At 47.9% G+C, this 18,822-nt stretch overlaps 1 protein-coding gene across 3 annotated transcripts in view; it reads left to right on the forward strand.

Moving 5' to 3' along the window:
- CSMD2 (CUB and Sushi multiple domains 2) overlaps positions 1-18,822 on the forward strand; it is a 295,469-nt gene that overhangs the window by 162,785 nt on the left and 113,862 nt on the right. For 2 of the 3 annotated variants that reach the window (XM_054086316.1, XM_054086315.1), the window contains 2 exons: positions 5,000-5,182; positions 16,502-16,828. In XM_054086316.1, the coding sequence (XP_053942291.1) occupies positions 5,000-5,182; positions 16,502-16,828 (510 nt within the window). The remainder of the gene's footprint in view (positions 1-4,999; positions 5,183-16,501; positions 16,829-18,822) is intronic. The other variant, XM_054086317.1, reaches the window with a different exon arrangement.

The following is an 18,822-nucleotide window of genomic DNA, read 5'->3' on the forward strand; positions in this document are numbered from 1 at the left end:
TGAGGTTGCTCCAAGCTCCATCCAGCCTGGCCTTGAACACCTCCAGTGACAGGGCAGCCACATGAAACACATTTCTGCTACTGACGAGTTTGGGATTTGACGAGCAATAGTATCGAAGTAAATCAATAGCAATAAATTCTATGGTAAGAGACAGAAATATTAAAACATGAAAAAACAATAGAACTGAGCCAAATTTCGATTGAGTCTTACAATTATATTTATATTTTTTTAATATGAAGTAATAAATTAAAATTGAGAGAAGATTTACACATGCACACGCTGATCTCGTTTGGATTTCTGTTGGAATTGGGTTAGTTTGGGTAGAGCTGACTAAGGTCTGCGTTCTGAACTGCCAGAGTGCTGCAGGCAGGGGATGATTAAACAATATTTATTGTTGTTGAAATGCTGACTAAGTGTTTGGCTCCGGAGAGCTTAGCTGTAGAGCTGAAATGTAGCCCCGTGGTGCTAAGAGGCTTAGGAGCTCAGCAGAGCTGGAGCCAGCAGATTTCCTCTACTGACCTTTCTGGTTTAATCGAATCGGTTCTGCCCGGGGTGTTTGGTCAGACGAGCTCGCTGGGTTTCCACCTCTGTTTTTACATAGGTGTTATATGTAAATACAGAACGCTGTAGAGATCCTGCGTGCGAGCTGCACGTCGGGGCGTTCATACACGTGTATGTTTGTCGCGTTGAGAACAAACAGTGACGTCTGAGTTCGCCTGATGCGAAGGAGACTTGAGGAAAAAATGCACTTACCTGAAACCAGTTCTGCTGCGCTGTGGTTCAGAGTTAGCTCTTGAAGCAGAGGTTGTGCTCCTGGTGTGGAGCACGCGCTTTGGTTTCTCTCTAGTGGAATGCTCTCAGATTTCCCTCAGAAGTCCAGGTGATGTGCAGTGATTTTCATTGATTATATGTTTGTGTGTGTGTATATATATGTTATATATATGTTATATATGTATATAGGTCTCTGCCCCTGGCAGAGGATTAGAACTGAATGATCTCTAAGGTCCCTTTTGCCCCAAACCATTCTACCATTCTATTACCTAACCCCCAGTATTGGTGATGGTGGAATTCTATCTAAAGCTTTAGTCTTTATTTTTTTCCTACTCTGCTTCTCCATTAAATATGTTGACTCACGTCCTAAAACACTACCTCTGAAATCCTGCTGAACCAACAGATACGAAGGCTTTTAGCTTATGATGTGTTGACCTGAACTGGTCTCAGGGTCGAGTTACTTGTGTTTGAGTCTCGGATAAACCTTAGCGGGAATGGTTCAATGTTTTGCCACAGGGTTTTAATGAGCCGGTTAGATCACAGCGGTGGTTTAGATGCCTTTCCTTCTTGGTTTACCCATTCCTCCTCATCGTATTTTCACTTTAGATCCTTTTTTTCCTCATCGCTGGAATCAACAAAATGAACTAGGTAGGAGAAACGCTCTGGTCCTGGTTCCTTCAGATCCATGCCGAAGAAGCTCAGTGTGAGCCAGCAACGTGCGCTCACAGCCCAGATGGCCAAACCGCATCCTGGGCTCCATCCAAAGCAGTGGGACCAGCAGCTTCCAGGACTGAAAGGAGCTCCAGGAAAGCTGGGAAGGGGCTCTGGATCAGGAAGGGCAGAGAGAGGACGAGGGGAACAGTTTTCAGCTGAAAGAGGGGAGATGGAGATGAGATCTGAGGAAGAAAAGGTTTTAAATGAGGGTGGGGAGACCCTGGCCCAGGTTGCCCAGAGCAGTGGTGGCTGCCCCATCCCTGGAGGGGTTCCAGGCCAGGTTGGATGGGGCTCGGAGCCCCTGATCCAGTGGGAGGTGTCCCTGCCTGTGGCAGGGGTGGGACTGGATGGGTTTCGAAGGACTCTTCCAACCCAAAGTGTTCCATGATTCTGTACCTATCATTGTCAGCTTTCAGCAGTTTAAGCAAAGTCTATTTATGTGTGAAGCAGTGTGTTTGATAAGCGTATTTTTGAGGGTCTTAATTCTGAGTGGAGCTGACAATGCTGTGATTTCCTCAGGTATGGCCTCTAAATGCTCATAAAACCCACACCGCGTGGGTGTTTTTTTCCAGAAACCAGAGTTTTGCTTGCTTGCAACTCCAAAATCCTCGTTTTCCAGACCCGAGGCAGGCAAGAGCAGAAATTCCCACCGAACCCCAGGAGAAGAGTGGCCTAAATCTCGTGTGCCTGCGGTGTTTCCGTGCAGCCGTGTGCCAGAGCAGGGATCAAGCGCTGGCGCTCCCCAGCCCAGCTCCGTGCCCACGCAGGCGGAGGCTCTGGCTCCCGTTAGTCACTCTGGAAGCGTGGGCTGCATCTCTGCACCGAGCAAAGGGACCCGGCTTCCCCACCCACCTCCAGCAGACAAATAGCATAAATAGCTGATGAAAAATGTCTGGTGAAACATTTTTTCTGTTAGAAACTGCTGTTTTGTCAAAATCTTATCTGCACGATATAATATTTGATGGAGAAGTTTTGAAAGATTCATTTCAACTTGTTTCATTTAAATAGTGTCAAAACACTTGATTTAGATGTTCTTGTTTAGTTTTGACTTTTATTATTCTAATGTGGAAGTGATTTAACTTAAACATTCATCAGGAGAAACGCTTCAGTCTCATTGAAGTAACATGTTTTGATATTTCTGAATTACTCATTTTTGGGATTTCTGCCCTGCTAAATATTTCATGATTTTTTCGGTATGTATGAGATGAAACGTAGGAGCCAGGGGATTTTCTCAGGACAGAAATTCCATTTTCTGGCCTCTCTAGTGTAATGAAATGCCCTGGCTTTGTTTGCCTGCTGCTATCAGGGAGCTCGTGTGCGCGGTGCAGAATGTGAGCTCCGATTCTTCGTTTCTCTGCTGTTCTTAAAGCTGGGATTTCGCTCTCTGTGGAGATGTTCCAGCTGGGTTCGTGCAGCGTGGCAGAGGGAGGAGACCATTCAATCAGTGCTTCGAGAGCCTCTGCCTTACCCCGGTATTTTTCTCAGCAGAGGGTCAAAAGGGACTTTCTTCACTTCCCTGTATTTTTTCGGAGCGTCTGGTAGCCGGAGCATGTCCTCATTTTACAAAAGCCGCGAATATGCTGAACGCTTGTAGCTCCCTTTGGTTTCTGCGGTAGCTGGAGCTGCTCAGCGTGTCTCTCGGTGGTGGCCCCGTGGCCACCGTCCCTCCAGAGCTACAGGTGTGCGCAAAGGGATGCTCTTTGGGTCAGTGATGAAATCTCCGCGTTGCTGAGCCTCCTGGCAAACTCCCGTGGGCTTTAGGAGGACGGGGTTCCCTCTCTGGAGGCCGGTGCGGGCAGGAGCGTTGCTCTCCTGTGTTGAAGAGCTTTGCTGCTGCTTGGCAGAAGAGCTTCTGAACAGCGAGGGGTGGCCTGAGAAGTTCTGCTCCCCGTGGGCCGGGAGGTGACTGTTGCTCACCTTGGCTCTGAACACTGTGTGCGGCGTTTCAAGAACGAATGGGTTGACCTATGTCAGCATCCATCTCATCCCGACCAGATAGCGGCAACCAGAGAGGGCAGCTGGTGGCACAGGCGTCGACAGAGCAGGAGGCGCTGGGTGAAAGGCACCCTGCGGGGCAGTTCTTTGTTAGATGTTGTTTGATAATGCTGTGTTTCAAGACTTGAAGGGGGTGGGAAGGAAAGGGACAACAAATATTCACTTTTGAAGACTGTTGCCTTGTGGCAGAAAGCGTTCGGGGCTTCCCGTGTCTGTCAGGGCACAACGATCAGTGTTTAAAACACATGTGCTACACCCTGATCTATTCCTGGAGTTTCAAAGCTGAACTTCGTTACCATGATTTGTGCAATTTCTTGGGTTTTTTTTTTTTGGTGAGCACTGTACACTTCAGTGCTGCTTTAATCCCTGAACTGTTTTGGGTTTCGCCGCTTCTATGCCAGTACGAATCTTAAACATTGGCAGGAGGATTCATAAATGCTGGCAAACCGTTCTCACTGATGGGTAAAAAAAGAAACCTATTTCTTGAAAACTTTAGGATTAATTTATGTTAAATTATTTTCGGGATGCTTCATTACCTGGCAGTGACTCTTTAGTTGAGGATGCGTAGAGCAGAAGCCCGGGTACCTTCTTGTGACTTCTATTCAAAACACACCTGTATCGCAGTTGCCTGAAGTCGTCGTCATAACGAGGTGGTTGTTGTTAGTCAAACCAAATTGGAATTATGGATGGAGTAATGCAAATCTCAGATTATGCGATTTCCCTCTGTAAAGAAAATGTCATAAAAGAGGTTTCCAATTTGGTGTAAGAAATTGAAAACGGGGAGAAAAGACAGCGAGGCTGATCAGAGATGATGGGGATAAAACCGAGAGAGCGTGGAGGACAAGATGAATGGGAAGCCGGTGAATAATGCGGGAGCGCTGAGGAGGCTGCAAAGGAATGGAGTTTTGTGGTTAATAGCGATACAGAGCAGGAGGCCCCTTTGGAATGAAATCATACCAGGCAGAAGATAAGAGAAAGTTGTGTCCGTGGTTTACTTGAAGTCAAACTACATGTGCAGCGAGAGATTAACCGTGTGTTTCTGTGCAATGAGGTGTCAGCTTCGGCACCGCACAGAGAGATGGAAAGGGAGGGAGAGACGGGGAACATCGCAGCCGGCAAACACGCCTCAACTGTCTCCTCTTTGCTGAAGATCCCTTTAGTGACACGTGGCCTACCTGCTTCAAAAGAAGTCCATGAAGCAGCTGCAGACACGGATCTCCTTGTGTATCGCTGTGTGTTCCATTTAGCTGTCATAAATTTAAGGCTGAGGAAGCAGTTAGGAGAGGTTGTTGGGGCTTTCACTGACATGTAAGATTTGTGTGTTAAAGGCAGATCTGGGCTGTGTTCTGTGCCGGTTTTGCCCGTACCCCATGTGAGATGGTGTGGGGGGACCGGCACTCTCTCAGGGATGCGATGTCTTTGCCCGAGCGCTGATGAGCCGCACAGATGGACAGGAGGTATTGCACCCTCTCAGCCTCAGAGCCTGCCCCCCATGCAACTTCTGTTTTCTTTCTTTCAGAGATTGACCAAGGGAGCTGCGGTGACCCCGGGATCCCAGCCTACGGCAGGAGAGAAGGATCCACATTTCGCCACGGGGACAGTTTGAAGTTTGAGTGCCAGCCTGCCTTTGAGTTGAAGGGACAGAAAACAATTACCTGCCAAAAGAGTAGCCAGTGGTCTGCTCAGAAACCAGTTTGTGTTTGTAAGTCAGTGAGGAGACGGCTCTGAAATCTCTCTGTTGTGTGGTGAGGTGGTCATGTAAACGGTGTGGTTGTTTGGTTTGGCTCTTCTCTCCGCAGAGAAGGGATGTGCAGCGGGGAGCCGCGTCCAGATGGAAACCTGGGCTTGTGCTGGAGTTGTGGGCTCTCTCTGTTCTGCCCTGTGCCCTCCTGGTGTTCTGGTTCAGATCCCTTCTGGAGAGCAAGCAGGGCTTTGGTGCCTGAGACAGGAGGGACGGACACAAAAACCCAAGAATTTAAAGCTTGATTCTATTTTCAGCCATTTAATTTTCCTTCATTATCTGACAATATGCAAGATCTCTGCTGCTGGACCTCAGTTTTTAATTCATTGCACGAGTTCTCAGCAGAGGTACAATATTGTGCTCTCAGTAGTGACTCAGGATGAGAGTTCCAACTCTAAGTGGGAGTTACGTGCCCATCCCCATCGGGTTTTAATGGTCTCGCTGTCCTTTGAAGATGCATTGAGCAATCTGTGTTGTTGCATCGACTGAACCTTCACTCAGGAGCATTGTGTAGTAGAACATTACCAACACTCACAAAATTGTCTGTGTTTTCCCCAGTTGGTGACGAGCAAACCCCTTTGTGTCATCTCCGCTTAGTTGGATCCGTTATAGTCTATGCTTTTGAGCAGATGCTGTGGGGTAGGGGAGGGACACTGAACCTGACATAAAATAGGAAAATTCCATTCAGCCACAGGCAGAGGGCAAAAGGGCAGGGAAAGAGTATAGAGAGAAAACAGAAATGTTAATTTTTAGTAGTGCGTATCCACTGTGCAGATAAATACGTACTTTGGTGTTAGATATTCTAGTACAAAATGCTCATTTGCGGCATAGCAGGACTTGATCCGTACCAAAGGGATCACACGGTGGGGGGAGCAAACCCTGGTACTGCAGAGCTGAGTCCAAGCTCTTCAGGAGCTGGGGGAGAAGCGGGGGCTTTAGTGTCCCTGCCCTTGGAATTTATGGAAGAGCGTGGGAAACCACTTTCAAGTAAGTGCTTTTCTTTTCAGACACTAATTTAAGCTCTGAGCGTTTGAGAATGTCTATTTGGGGAAAGGGAGCAATCATTTTGTGAGTCTGTCCTTTTCCGGATGCCACAACTCCCTTCCTACTCAGTTTTCTTTATAGCGAATGAGCTGAAGGTGCTGATGAGGAAAATGGAATTTCCCTGGTTATCTTTGGAGTGGGCAGTGTGAGACCGAGTCTGCTTTTCGCACCAGGAGGTTTCTGCTGTTCCGTCTCCCAGAAGTTCAGATGAGTTTGAACAGCCCAGGGTTTGGTTGAGGTTCCTGCTGACAGTTCGCAGTGAGAATAAAACAGTTTGTGCCCAGTATGAGAGGATTGGAGGCTTTCCAGTAAAGTAGGGTTGTATTTTGTAGATAGAAGAGGGGCATGACGTCAAGCCCGGATCAGCAGTTCATCCGAAGCATAGCACAGGCATGAATCTCATAGTTAAACTAATTCCTTTGTATTCCTTCCAGCTTTGGTTATTTATGAATCAACAAGGCAATGTGTAGGCAATGGAAAAAGCCTTTCGTAGCCCTCTCTACACCTTTATTCCCCTGCTTTTATTCTAGACAGCATCGTATTAGTGTGCATGAATCAGAAGAGGTTACATGACAAAATGTGTAACCTGGCATGAAATCTGCAGTGGGATTAGTGGCATCTGTAAGTGCTGGGAGGCCGTTAAATGTCTTGGGTGTGAGGTGGGAAAATAAGGTAACCCGATTTATGTGCTGCTAGTTGGAATAGGCAAACAAGTCCGTGCTGCTGATTCTGGCTGCAAATTCTAGCGTGACAAATGCAGGCGGAGATTAAACAGCGCTATGGTGCATCCTGCTGTCCTGACCAAATGATTTACAAGCAGACAGGATTTATTGTGGAGAACTCATTTCCTGGGGGCTTCGATGACAAAGCAACACAAGCCATTTTAAGTAATGCATCTGCTTATTGCAACGGCTTCTTAATTCATGACTGTCTGCGCCTTCCTGATAACAGTCCTTCCGTCTTCATCCTCTTTGTTGCTATCGCATCCCATAACCATCGCGAGTGAGCATAGAGGGCACATGAGGATCTTTGCAAGGCCTTCTTAGCTCGGCTTCTGCAAACGCCTTACTGGTATCCCTGGCCTGGCTGTGTGTGTTCAGGCGATCTCTGCGGAGCTGAGATACTTGAAACAACTTCCCCGGCGCCTGGGATCCTGTAGCACTGTGGCTGGAAGGGTAACACCATCATCCATCGCTCCGTGCTCTGAGCTCTGCGTGAGGTGGGTGTCTGGGTAGCAGTGATGACTGGATAGCAACGACCTCTCTCCTCCCTGTTGTGCAGCACCTCGTAGGGCTCGAATCAGCTTTGTAGTTCCCGTTTTTCTCTCTGACATTTGTATTTTCAAAGTTACAGCCCTGTGCTATCTGTCAAAGGCTGAGGCAGTTCTCATAGCCCAGGGTAACCCAAATCATTGCTTTCGTACCGAGCTGTGTTCAATTCCCTTGAATTCTTGAAGGACAGCAAAATCGGCTTAAGAGATGTCATGCGGATAAATGTTACCTAAAGAAAACCATTGTGCTGTTTAGATGAAGTTCGCACGCTGATGGTAGGAACTCAGAAGGGATATAATATTCAAGCTGAAGTCTACAGTACCTGTGGCTGAGGAGATTATTAAGCTTATAAATGGGGAACCGGCCCATAATTACAGCTATAATGGGAAGCCAGCGAGTTGTTTGGTTACTGCAGTGAGAACGGTGATGAAAGCCTGGATAGACATAACCGGGGAGCGGGGCGTTCCTGGAGTGCCATAACTTTTGGATGCATGCTTGGAATTACTGTTTAAACACATCCGTGTATAGGAGGGAAAAACTCATTATCGGAGTTTTATGTGAACTATTGCGATGGAAGGCTCTGCTAAAAACATTTTCTATGACCAAAATGTATTTCTCAAGGTTTGTTTCCTCGCTGCGGAACGGAAGAGCTGACGTCCCCTCTGTGGGAGGATGGTGCTCTTGGAGGGTTTCTGCAGCAGTTCGGGCTTAGGAGGTTTTTGCTGTTCCTCTCCAGTGGCTCCCGATCCCTTCCCTCCTGCTCCTGCGCGCAGCCCTATCCCTGTGTGCCTGTGACCTCTAACTCCAGAGTTTTCCTGCAACTTTAGCTGGACGATTGACTTGCGCCAAGTGATGCCATCATTTTATCTGCTAGGTTATGGCATAAACCATCACCACAACAGTGTCCTTTGTAGCTGCCTGCCTGGATGAAGCAAAGTTTTTGCCGTGTTTTAACTATCCTCTGCCCATTGCTCTGGGAGAGTTCATTTCTGAAAACAGCTTTTTTTCTGATGCAGGCTCAGTTCTTTGATGTCAGACTTGCAAACTTCAAGTTTTCTGGACCCGTCGTGTGTTCTAAGGGTAAATAAAACACATTGGAATGAAGCAGTCTGTACATTTTGATGACGAAGCATCGGGCAAACCTAGGGGTGAAGGATTTTGCACTGAATGGAGGGGACTTTGTTTGGTGCTGCTTGACTGCAGCTCCACAAAGGCTGGGGACGCGTATGTGCACACGTGGGGATGTGGGGGGTGTTTAAATGGAAGGGCTGCGCTGTTCGAGTACTCCTGGGCTGCAGACACTTTACATCTATTGACCTGATAGTCATTACAGCAGGGGTTACATTTAGGATGTGCCTTTAGGATCTTCATAAGTTTCCAGTGGCTTTCTTTTTGTTGTTTTATTATAAACCCTCTTTGTATTATAGACCTGCTTAGAGCAGCAGTCACGCATAATATTCTTCTAAACACAGTAGAAGGCATTTTCCAAAGCATTTCCAATTGAAATTATGTTAAACTCTTGTGTTTCCTTCTCTAGCTTTGGAGTAAATGTTATGCTTTCTTCCTTTCTTGTTCGCTTGAAAGCCTCAACCACAGCCCCTTTTCTCCTCCCGAGTTTGTTCCTGTGGGGTGAAGGAATGCTCTTCCCGCTAACGCTGGAGACCTGCGCTGCCTTGTTGTGAGTGGTGCGTTGACTCTCGGACCACACTGGGCACCAACAACGTCCTTTGAGTTGTTGAGAGTTGCCTTTGAGTTGGCTCCGTTGGGTTGGCTCCCCATCCTTCCGGCAGGTTTGCCCCATTGCCCTCTTTGGAGGCGTTACCATTTTCTGCATTTCCACACTCTTTTAAATATCTGATTTTCCTTCATAGCGGTATAAAATCTCTCTTCTCTTTAGCGGTGATTACTCCTGGTTTTCTCTCTTAAGTTAGCAGTGATAAAAGCGTGCTTTGCCTTTTTAGGAATAACAGCTTCCTAGAGCAGTTAACCCTTGGAGCCCTCCGCTGAGGGCAGGGTGGGGGTTCTCCATACCTGAACATTTCTAAATGGAGATCGGATACTTTTTTCCTGGGGGTCTGTAGAAAGCAGGACTTGTTTCAGTCTGTAGGAAGGAGGTGGGTGGATGAGATGATCAGAATGATCGTCATTGCCCAGTAATTCTTTAATCGCACATTCCAGAAAGTTTTCTTTTAGAGGAATTGAGTTTTTCTTATTATAAAGGAGTGTTTCAGACTTCTGAACTGTAGCACAGGCTCTCGTTCTTACAACAAAATCAGATCCATTGTGTGCTTGTCATGTTATTTCTTCTATTGTTAATTCCTCTTCCTTTTTGCTGTGCTGATGGAGCAGTTGTTGTTAACTCACGGAATGTTTCTCCCTCCTGCTGCAGGCAGGTTTCTAGCTGGCATTGGACTTGTGTCTCTGCTTGTGAATGTAGTTACTTTTGGGTGGGTTTTGGAAGAAGTGTAGGGATTCTATTTATTTTATTTCCAGGCTGGTTTGCCATGTGGGTTGGGGTTCTTTTATTCTTTTGATAGACGATTTCATGAAGCATCCTGATACGATTTTCCTGATATGATGGCAGAGGGAGACTATCTCCGCCAGCCAAGCTGGGAAAAGGAACTGGTGGCTAACCTTAACCTGCCAGCTCCGACCTCTGCGAAGCAGCCGGGCGCGGGCTGGGTCTGTGCAGCCCAGAGCCTGCCAAGAGCCGGGCTCATCCCCTGCCAAGGCTGCTTCCAGGGCTTAGATGCTTTCTGCGTTTGTGCAACAGATGTGTGTCCTTCAGGACCCATTAACACCTTCTGCTCGCCCTTCATCTGAGTCGGGCTCAGAGCAGCAAATTGGTGGTGAAATGCTCCTTATCCTGCAGCCTGTTCCCCTGAGCCGCTGTGATCCAGTCTTTCCCTGGCAGTAAGGGAAGCAAATTAAATGAAGGCAGGATTACCATGATCTCTGTATACATGTGGGATTTGTAGCTTTTGTTAACAACCTTGTTTCACGGTTGCAGCCATGTAAGACCATTCCGGTCTTAAAATTAAGCAGGGCACTTTCCCTCAAAGCCCGTGTTCTGCATTGCAGCCCCGGTTTATCAAAGCACTGAGATTTAAACATTTGCTTGAGTAGACATATATGTTTCATCACTGCGCTGGGCAGGAATGCACTTAAGCGTCGTCTTAATTACAATTACTTGTGTTCTAATTGTCCCCCAGGCATTTTTTTTGGTGTAACCTGTATGAAAGCTTTCCATTCTCCTTTCTCCACATTTAAAAGGCGGCTGCTTAACCGGTCCCTGCTGCTCTTCCTTGAGAGCTTCCTCCAACAGACTGCACATCTTCCAGCGTGTGCCGCTTGTCCATTGTTGGTGTCTCTACCCAAGGAAAGGTGACGTCCACCTGGTTCAAACCAGATTTTCTCCTTGGAGTTCCTTTGTCAGTGAGTTTTGTCTGCAGTTGCAGAGCCCGAGGCAGCAGGCTCCTGCTGCGAGCTGCTGTTCCACGCGTTCTAATAAATCATTAGGGGCTACTGCTGCCGTCTGCCTGCTGCAGCAAGAAGGATGCAGTGAGAAGGGCAGAGGCGTGAGGTGAGGTTCTGGTGGTGATGCAGCAAGAAGGATGCAGTGAGAAGGGCAGAGGCGTGAGGTGAGGTTCTGGTGGTGGTGCAGCAGATGTGGGCAGCTCTTGTGTCCCCAGCAGGGATGCTCCTCCTGCAGAGAGAGCCTGGATGTGAGGAGAGCCGGAGTGGAGGACTTCACAGTGGTGTGGGGCCACATCGCTGTGCACTCTGCTCACCAGAGGTGCTCCCAGCTGCTCTCTCAGCACTGATCAGGGGGATGTGGTTTGTTGGGCTGTCTCCATGCTTGTTATTGCACTGATTGAATCCGTCAAACCATTGCCCTGAAAGAGTTTCATGCTGCTATAACTGAGCCGTCCTGTGCCAAGGCATCTGTCCGTCTTCCTGACAGCAATTGCTCAGCATGATGGGTTGCTTCTCTTTACATGAGCCTGAATCTGAAATGACACTTACTGGTTTTATTAGGCGAGGAGGTTGTCTCTGTCCCCTTCCTCTATATCTGGAAAATGGGAATGTGACATGCGTTACGTTGCCGCCTTCAGTCAGGTCTGCAGAGACATTCCCTTACGTCTGCCTTATTTTACTTTGATGCTTCACTTGTGGGGTTGGTGTTTGACAAAGCTGCAATGGGACGTTTCCAGGTTCCAGGTGGAGTCGATGTGTGTGAGTTTATCTTTAAGGCTCTTCCTCTTGCTCTCGGTGAGCGGAGCTTCACACGTGGCTGAACCTGCCCACGCACCCTCTGCTGCACTCCGTCACCGATGTGCAGCCGCCGGCGCCCTGATCACAGTTACACGCTCCATGGGTGCCGTACCCTTGGTGGTGTTCCAGCCACCATCCTTCATGCACTTGGTGTGCTGAGACCGTGGGACTGTGTGGAGAAGGAGTCGCGTCCCTGCCTGTTGCTGAGCAGCTCCCGGGCTGCAGAAGGCGAAGGTGTTGCAGCATTTGACAGACGGCTCCGAGCGCTAAACCACAGACGAGCAAAACAGGAGAGGCACATCAACAACAAGACTACCAGACTGACTTGGGGCTTTTGCCAAAAACTGACGGAACTTCCATCGTTTTGTGGACTCGGCCACCGATTCCCCAGAGAGACTGCAGGGAGGGGGAAGAGTTCCCTTAAAATAAACAGGGGCACACGGAAAAGGAGCTTGTCTTTGTGCAGAAGCCTTGGAGCACCTCCTGAATAACAGATGGCTGCAGGAACCCTGGCAGACACCAGCCCAACACTGTCCTAGTGGGGATCAGCATCTTCCAGTAAGTCTAAGGAAATGTTATTCCCAGCCACCCAATCACCGTTCCTGCTTTGAGTGGGTAGAAGTGAAACCTGCTTTGGAATTGTAGCGCTCTTCCACATGCGCAGTCTATTTTAAGTTTGCTGATGATGTTTTCCTCAAGATCTGCTACCCAAGCTCTGCCTATTTTCCATTATTCTTAACATACCTGCTCTCCCACCCCTGCTTCGCCGCATGCCAGCACTGTCAGCCGCTCCATCAGAGAAAGCTGAAGACTTCGTAGCTCTGAAATACAAGGAAGTTCTCCTGGTTAATATTTGCTCTAGACTCCTTTCCCTCCCACTCGCCCTGTTGGTGCCTCAAGGTTTTAAGAAGGGAAATGCATTGTGATGCAGATGTGTTTATTGAAACAGCAGATACAGAGAGAGGAAAATACCAAATGTAAAGCACTTTGTTTCACAGCTTGAACGGTGCTCTGAGCTTCCAGCATTGTTTGCTATTCAGGACATACACTTCCCCGAGTGAGGCATGCCGGTTATTAACCAGGTTCCTGCTGAGGTCCTATTTTTCCAGTCCATCACCAAGTTATGCCTGGAGGAGGGATCTTCTTAAAAGGGAAAAGTAAGGCAGAAAATCCATCGTTGTCTTCAAGCTCTCTTCCAAGTGGTCAGAGTCCGTGGGAATGGTATCTAAAAGCTGAGAGAGAAGTCAGGGGGGGGTTATCGTTTCCATGGAGACTGAAATTATTACAGCGATTCCCAGCTTTGCGTTCGGCTCCTCAGCCTGGTGCCTTTCCCATTCCTGTGCGTTGCAGGTGTGTCCTCTCTCCCGGAGCAGCCCTGGATTCTCGCCTACAGGATGATGCCTCGCAGGAGGAATGGGGCCGTCTGCAAGAAGGCAGGATCTTGTGAAGGCAGAAGGATAGAGAGGCAAGTTGTGCTTAAACTGACCGGAGAAATGCAGAAATTGCCCCTGGCCGGACACGCAGGACCAAGCGGCTTTGCTGAGGAGTGGCTGTCGGCTGCCTCTGTGCTTGGCTCGGCCAAGAGCATCTCACGTTGGGACCGTGGGGCAGTGCCCTCATCCCACAACCACGTGCCCCACTCAACTTCCTAAAACAAGAAGCAAGGAGGTGTTCCTTCCCTGATTTATTGCTCTAAACAAAGGCAGAATCTTTATAATGTTTGTGACAATTTGAATAAATACCTCGTACTCGTTCATTAGTGACGTGGCGCTTACTGGCTTCAATAGGTACTCCGTTTCTACCGAGTTTTGCTGTAATTTATTTTTCTGTATTTAATAAAGGGATTTTTCTTATTGCTTTTGCACTGCTTGGTTAGTAATAATCATTATTGACAAAGCACAGTATGGGCTTATAAATTTGAACCTATGCTATGCACATAACAAAATGTCCTGTCATAACATTTAACGACGGTAATGAATATTAATTTCCGTCACTTAGCTCAAGGCGTCAGCGTGATTCCTGACTCGGTGGTCCTGTTGAGCAGGCGGCAGGACTGCTCTCTGTCTGTCTGTCACATCTCAAGTCCTGCTTGCTCCTTGGCACTTTGTTCTTGACTGCCTTGGATGCACAAGACAAGTAGCACTCATCTGTCTTCCACCTTTCCTGGGTGCTATCATCTTCATTCCGACAGCACGTTTTGCTGTCTGTGACACGTTGTTAGACGCCTTCTGCCTTTATCTGAGTGTCCAGCAAAGCTGCTCTGAGCAGAGTTGCCCAGTACCAGCTCCGTCCAGTGCTCCCCCAGCCCAAAGCCCCCGTTCACGCTGAAGAAAAGCCTCTCCTGCATAAAAAGATACAGAAAATCTTCCTATCACAGACACCGTAGTCTTGTTAATGAACCTTTGGGATCGATCGTTGCTCGGATGTGCTCCTCTGGGAGGCAAAGCCTGGCTCTGTGGTGCCCTGAGGAGAGCTTGGACCATGGTGCCAGGCATGGGCTGGGACAGCGCTGCGTGGACCATGGCCTTTGTCCGCAGCAACTCGGCTGTCTGTTCCACTCCTTGTTTTATGGAAAATGGAAATAGTCGTTTACTTGCCCGCAGTGGAGATAGTCAGTGTTTTTATCCATTACTTTTTAATCTCTCTTTTTGTTTTATCTCGCGGAGGTTAATTTTCTCTCCTGCCCTCGCCTCGCTTCCCTTCCTTGCATCACTGAGTTTTTGTTGTTGTTATTTCCCGTAACGAGCACCAACCTGGGCCGTAATCGCGGCGCTCGGAACTGTACCTCTTGCTGCCTGTGTGATACCAGAGTCCTGTGTGAATGCTGATTTGCCACGTTGGATTTAAAAATTGATAGGACATCTCTCGCTGCTGGGAGGGGTTCCTGCAGCCGAGATGCTCCTCTGTGTGTGAATGCGTTAGTTTTCAATAACTATTCCTGGGCAGATTATCCCAGGCTTATTCTGATAGAATTATTTGACAGCATCCCTTGATATTTCAGCATCTCGTAAAGAGCCAAAATCCTGAGGATATTTTGCAGTTTGTTTTCTTTTTAATCTGTTCTCATTGTTGCTGAGAGCAGGGAACAGATTGTGTAGCTCTCAGCCTTGATAACGTCATGGTAACGTCCATCTTACTTGATCCGAAACCATTAAGTGTTGAAGGGAGACAGAAGGAAAATAACAGGGGGAGGGTGAGCAGTGAACCAAATAATTGTATAAATGCCAAACTAAAACCAGTCTCATCCTCTGCGCGATGTCCTTTTCCCAGGAATTAGAGAGATGTATGTTCCAAGTAATGGGTTTTACCAAGGGTGATGGTGGGGAAAAAGCTGAGTAAAGCATACATACATAAAATATCAGAACATTGGGTAGGTACCACTTAAAAGGCAGTCTTGCTTTTCCAATCTAATGGACCTTGTCAGCTGAAATACAGTATATATTGAAACCCCTTGAGAGCTAAAGATTATTTTCGTATGCGTTCTTCCCCTCAACTTCATTTAAGACTGGTTTTAATTATTTTAATGGGAATGGCAGTTGAATTTGATGCCTCTTTTTGGTGACATGCGAGCCCAGCAGGAGTCAGTGATTTATTTGTCCTGGGAAGGGGAACTGCCCCTGCGCTTGGGCTGCAGATTCCAGCCTGCCAGCGCTTCCTTGGAGTTGTCCAAGCCCCTGGCACTTGGGGGAAGCTCGGGTTGGTTCTTGAGCTGTGCCTTGCCCGGTGCAGCAATATCAACACCAAAACCAACTGACAGCTTTCATTTTTTCAGTGCTCGTTTGGGACAGAGCTGCCCAAGGCGAGAGACAAAGGCAAATCAATTCACAGCTCCTTCTCAAAGGAGTTGGCGCTTTGTTGCTGTATGGTATAAATGTTGAATACAGCGTAGGGATGGCCCAAAGGCGAGGACTTTGTCCAGGTGCCGTGGGGCTGCCTGGGCGCAGTCCCCTCTGTGGAGGAGCGCAGGTGGAACCCGCGTTTAGCCAGCGGAAAGGTAAGCTCAGAGTGCAGATTTTGAAGCAACTCCGGAGGAGTCTGCACTGCACACAGGTGCATCTGCACCTCCGCCAGCGTTTGAGACTAAAAAGCCTCAGTGTGGGTGGCGGAGGGGTCTGGGGGGGCCAACAGCCAAGCTGGGTCCCTACCCCGCGCTTTGGGGGTTGTGCTGAGCTGTGCCCACAACAAAGAAGGCGTTTGTGCTCTTAAGGCTAACTGCTTTGACGACAGTTTTATTTAGCACGAGGTGCAGTCACGCGTTTGATTTCCCCTTAGGTTTCCTCTCAGGGATATGAAGGTTTTCCTGCAAAATACCGAATCCCCACCTGGCTGAGTGACATTTTCTTTGTGCAATAAAAAAGAAACCCGTGCTCTGCTGTGCAGGGCCCAAAGCTTACACAGATCCAAGGAAGCACATGATAGGAAAAGGGGGCAGGACTGGAAAATTGCAAATCAACCAAACCCGGGGCTGGAGCCCACTTGGAAATCACTTCTTCCCCGTGCAAATAAGTCACTGACACCATGCAGTGAATGGAGCACTGAGCCCTTCCTTTCTTTAATCGTCTCAGAGAAGCAAAGCAGTTGGGAACTTGCGGGAATCGCCCAGCTCGAGGGATAAAGGGGAGGGGGAAAGGCGGCAGAGCAGCTCATGGGAGCACCGTGCTGTGTGATTGATGGTGATTTCTTATTGCAGTTTCCTGCTTTTTCAACTTCACCACCCCATCTGGGATTGTGCTGTCACCAAATTACCCTGAAGAATATGGAAGCAGCTTGCACTGTGTTTGGTTAATTATAGCTAAACCCGAGAGCCGAATTCACTTGGCTTTCAATGATTTTGATGTGGAGCCTCAGTTTGATTTCCTAGCCGTGAAGGATGGTGGGACTGCTGAATCTCCAGTGCTGGGGACCTTCTCAGGAAACCAGATCCCCTCCTCTCTGACCAGCAGCGGTCACGTCGCCAGGCTGGAGTTCCAGACCGACCACTCCATGGAGAAGAGAGGCTTCAACATAACCTTCACCAGTAAGTGCCCCATCCTTCCCTCTGGTTTTCATTTCGAGCTCTAAATTCTCATTGGAGATGAAAGTGTGAGAGTTTGATCTCACTGAAACGGTTGCAGCTCCAGAGTAAGTGAAAATTGCGGATTATTTTAGATTTGTAGGTGGATGATTGAGGATTGGTTTCAGGCTTAGAGCTGATTGCACAAGTTCTTCCTGGCTACGAAGCTTAAGTGTTGTCCAGCGGTGAAAGAAACAGTTTGGCCCTGGATTATCTGTCCATGGAGGAGCCAGGGTTTGTGTTCTCCCACCCGCCCACAGCGTGCTGTGCGAGATGGGCTTTCTGCTCTCTTCTCTGGGCCTCCCTTCTGCTCAGTGGGATGAGACAGCGCTTTGTGGGCAGCTTGATGCAGGTCTCTTAGATCTTAGCTGGTTGTGTTCATTAGTCAATACCAGTATCGTTTGCTGACATCTAAAAGCATGCAAGGCTTTGAAGATAAAGGAAAACACACAGCAGTGTCTTGTAGTGTAAAGCACTGGAGCTTCGACAGATCTATTTGGCTTCACGTAAGTCCAGTCTTCAAATCTCACATGAACGCAATGGTAATTTTATCCTCACATTGTCCTATAATTTTCTAAAGAGCATTATGAAACCTATTCAGCAGAACTGATAAATGACTTTGTTATAATAGCCTTCAGTGGCACAGCTAAATTAATAGCCTTTCTAGTGATGATTGCAAATCCTCTATTTAGGAAAAAAACAGAGGTCTTAAGAACCGATTTGCCACACTGCAGCGGGGTGAAGGCTCATCAGATGGAGTGGCTCCGATATGGTTGTGTCGCGTGTCCAGGATTGAGTCCTGGATGCTGCCAGCAGGGAGCCACCTCACTCAGAAGTGTGAGAAGTGCCTTCCCGTACGCGTCCCCGGTGCGTCCCAGACTCTCCCCTCTCTGAAGATGTTTTTAAGCCAAATTGTTTGGTTTTATAAATGACTTTTGAGTACTTGTGACTTAATCTGTTCTGACTGCATGAACATCCAAAAGGGAGCTCTGGAGTCTTTTCTCAGACACCCTACCATCCTCTCCTTCAGTTGAGATGAGACAACACGTTGCTGTGAGGGACAGATCCAAGAGCACGAGGAACAGGCTCAGCCGGTGTTTCCCCCTTTAGCAGTGCCTATAGCAAGATAGTAAGAGAGTAAGGATGCTCTGTAGGAAATCCAGAACTCATCTGAATGTGGTCAGGAGCATTAAAGACACTAAAAGAATGTGTATGTAATTAATCCAGAGACTTTAATCTTTCATCTGCTGCTCATCTCTGAAGACCCTCTCCCAGCACAGGAAGATAGAGTACATTATTATGCACTTAATGGGCAATTAAGGCTGTAGACTCCCTTTCTGATTGGTTGGCTGGCCTGGTTTTTAACTGCTGGAAAAGAACAGGTCTTCAAACTGAGCTGTGTGTCTGTGCGGTTCCGTACGCACCTTTGCGACGCCTGGAGGGGTAATGGCTGCGTGTCCTCCATTTTCTGTTCTCATTAACTTCTAAATGATGTCCCCTCTATGCAGACGCAGGCACTGCTGTGTTCTTAGAGCTCTTAAAACTCTTCTGCTATTCTGCGTATTTGTGCTTGTTCATCTGTGAAAGGTCTCTAAGATAACTTGGTTCTGCAGGGCCGTTTCTGGCCCTGGGATCTCAGCTCCTCTCAGATGCAAGTGGTTATAATCCCACCCTTCCTCTCTGAGTTTGCAAATGAACTCTTGCAGTAGACAGGGAGCAGCAAGCTGTGAGTGGCTTCACCAAGATGAGAGGTCGGGTGGTGGGAACATGTACTGGGTTGTCTTAGCAGCTCAGAGAAGAGGATTTCTGCTGTAGCCTGACTTGTCCGTGTGGAACAGAATAGTTTTGTTGGGCCAAATTCAAGTCCATGCTGTGTGGTTTTCCCTGTCCGGGGCAAAATCACACACACGGAATCACAGAACCTCTCTTGTCTCCGTAGTAAAGGCATGAAACTATTA

The sequence above is a fragment of the Cuculus canorus genome, chromosome 22, assembly GCF_017976375.1.
Source record: "Cuculus canorus isolate bCucCan1 chromosome 22, bCucCan1.pri, whole genome shotgun sequence".
In the NCBI taxonomy this organism is placed as follows: Eukaryota; Metazoa; Chordata; class Aves; order Cuculiformes; family Cuculidae; genus Cuculus; species Cuculus canorus.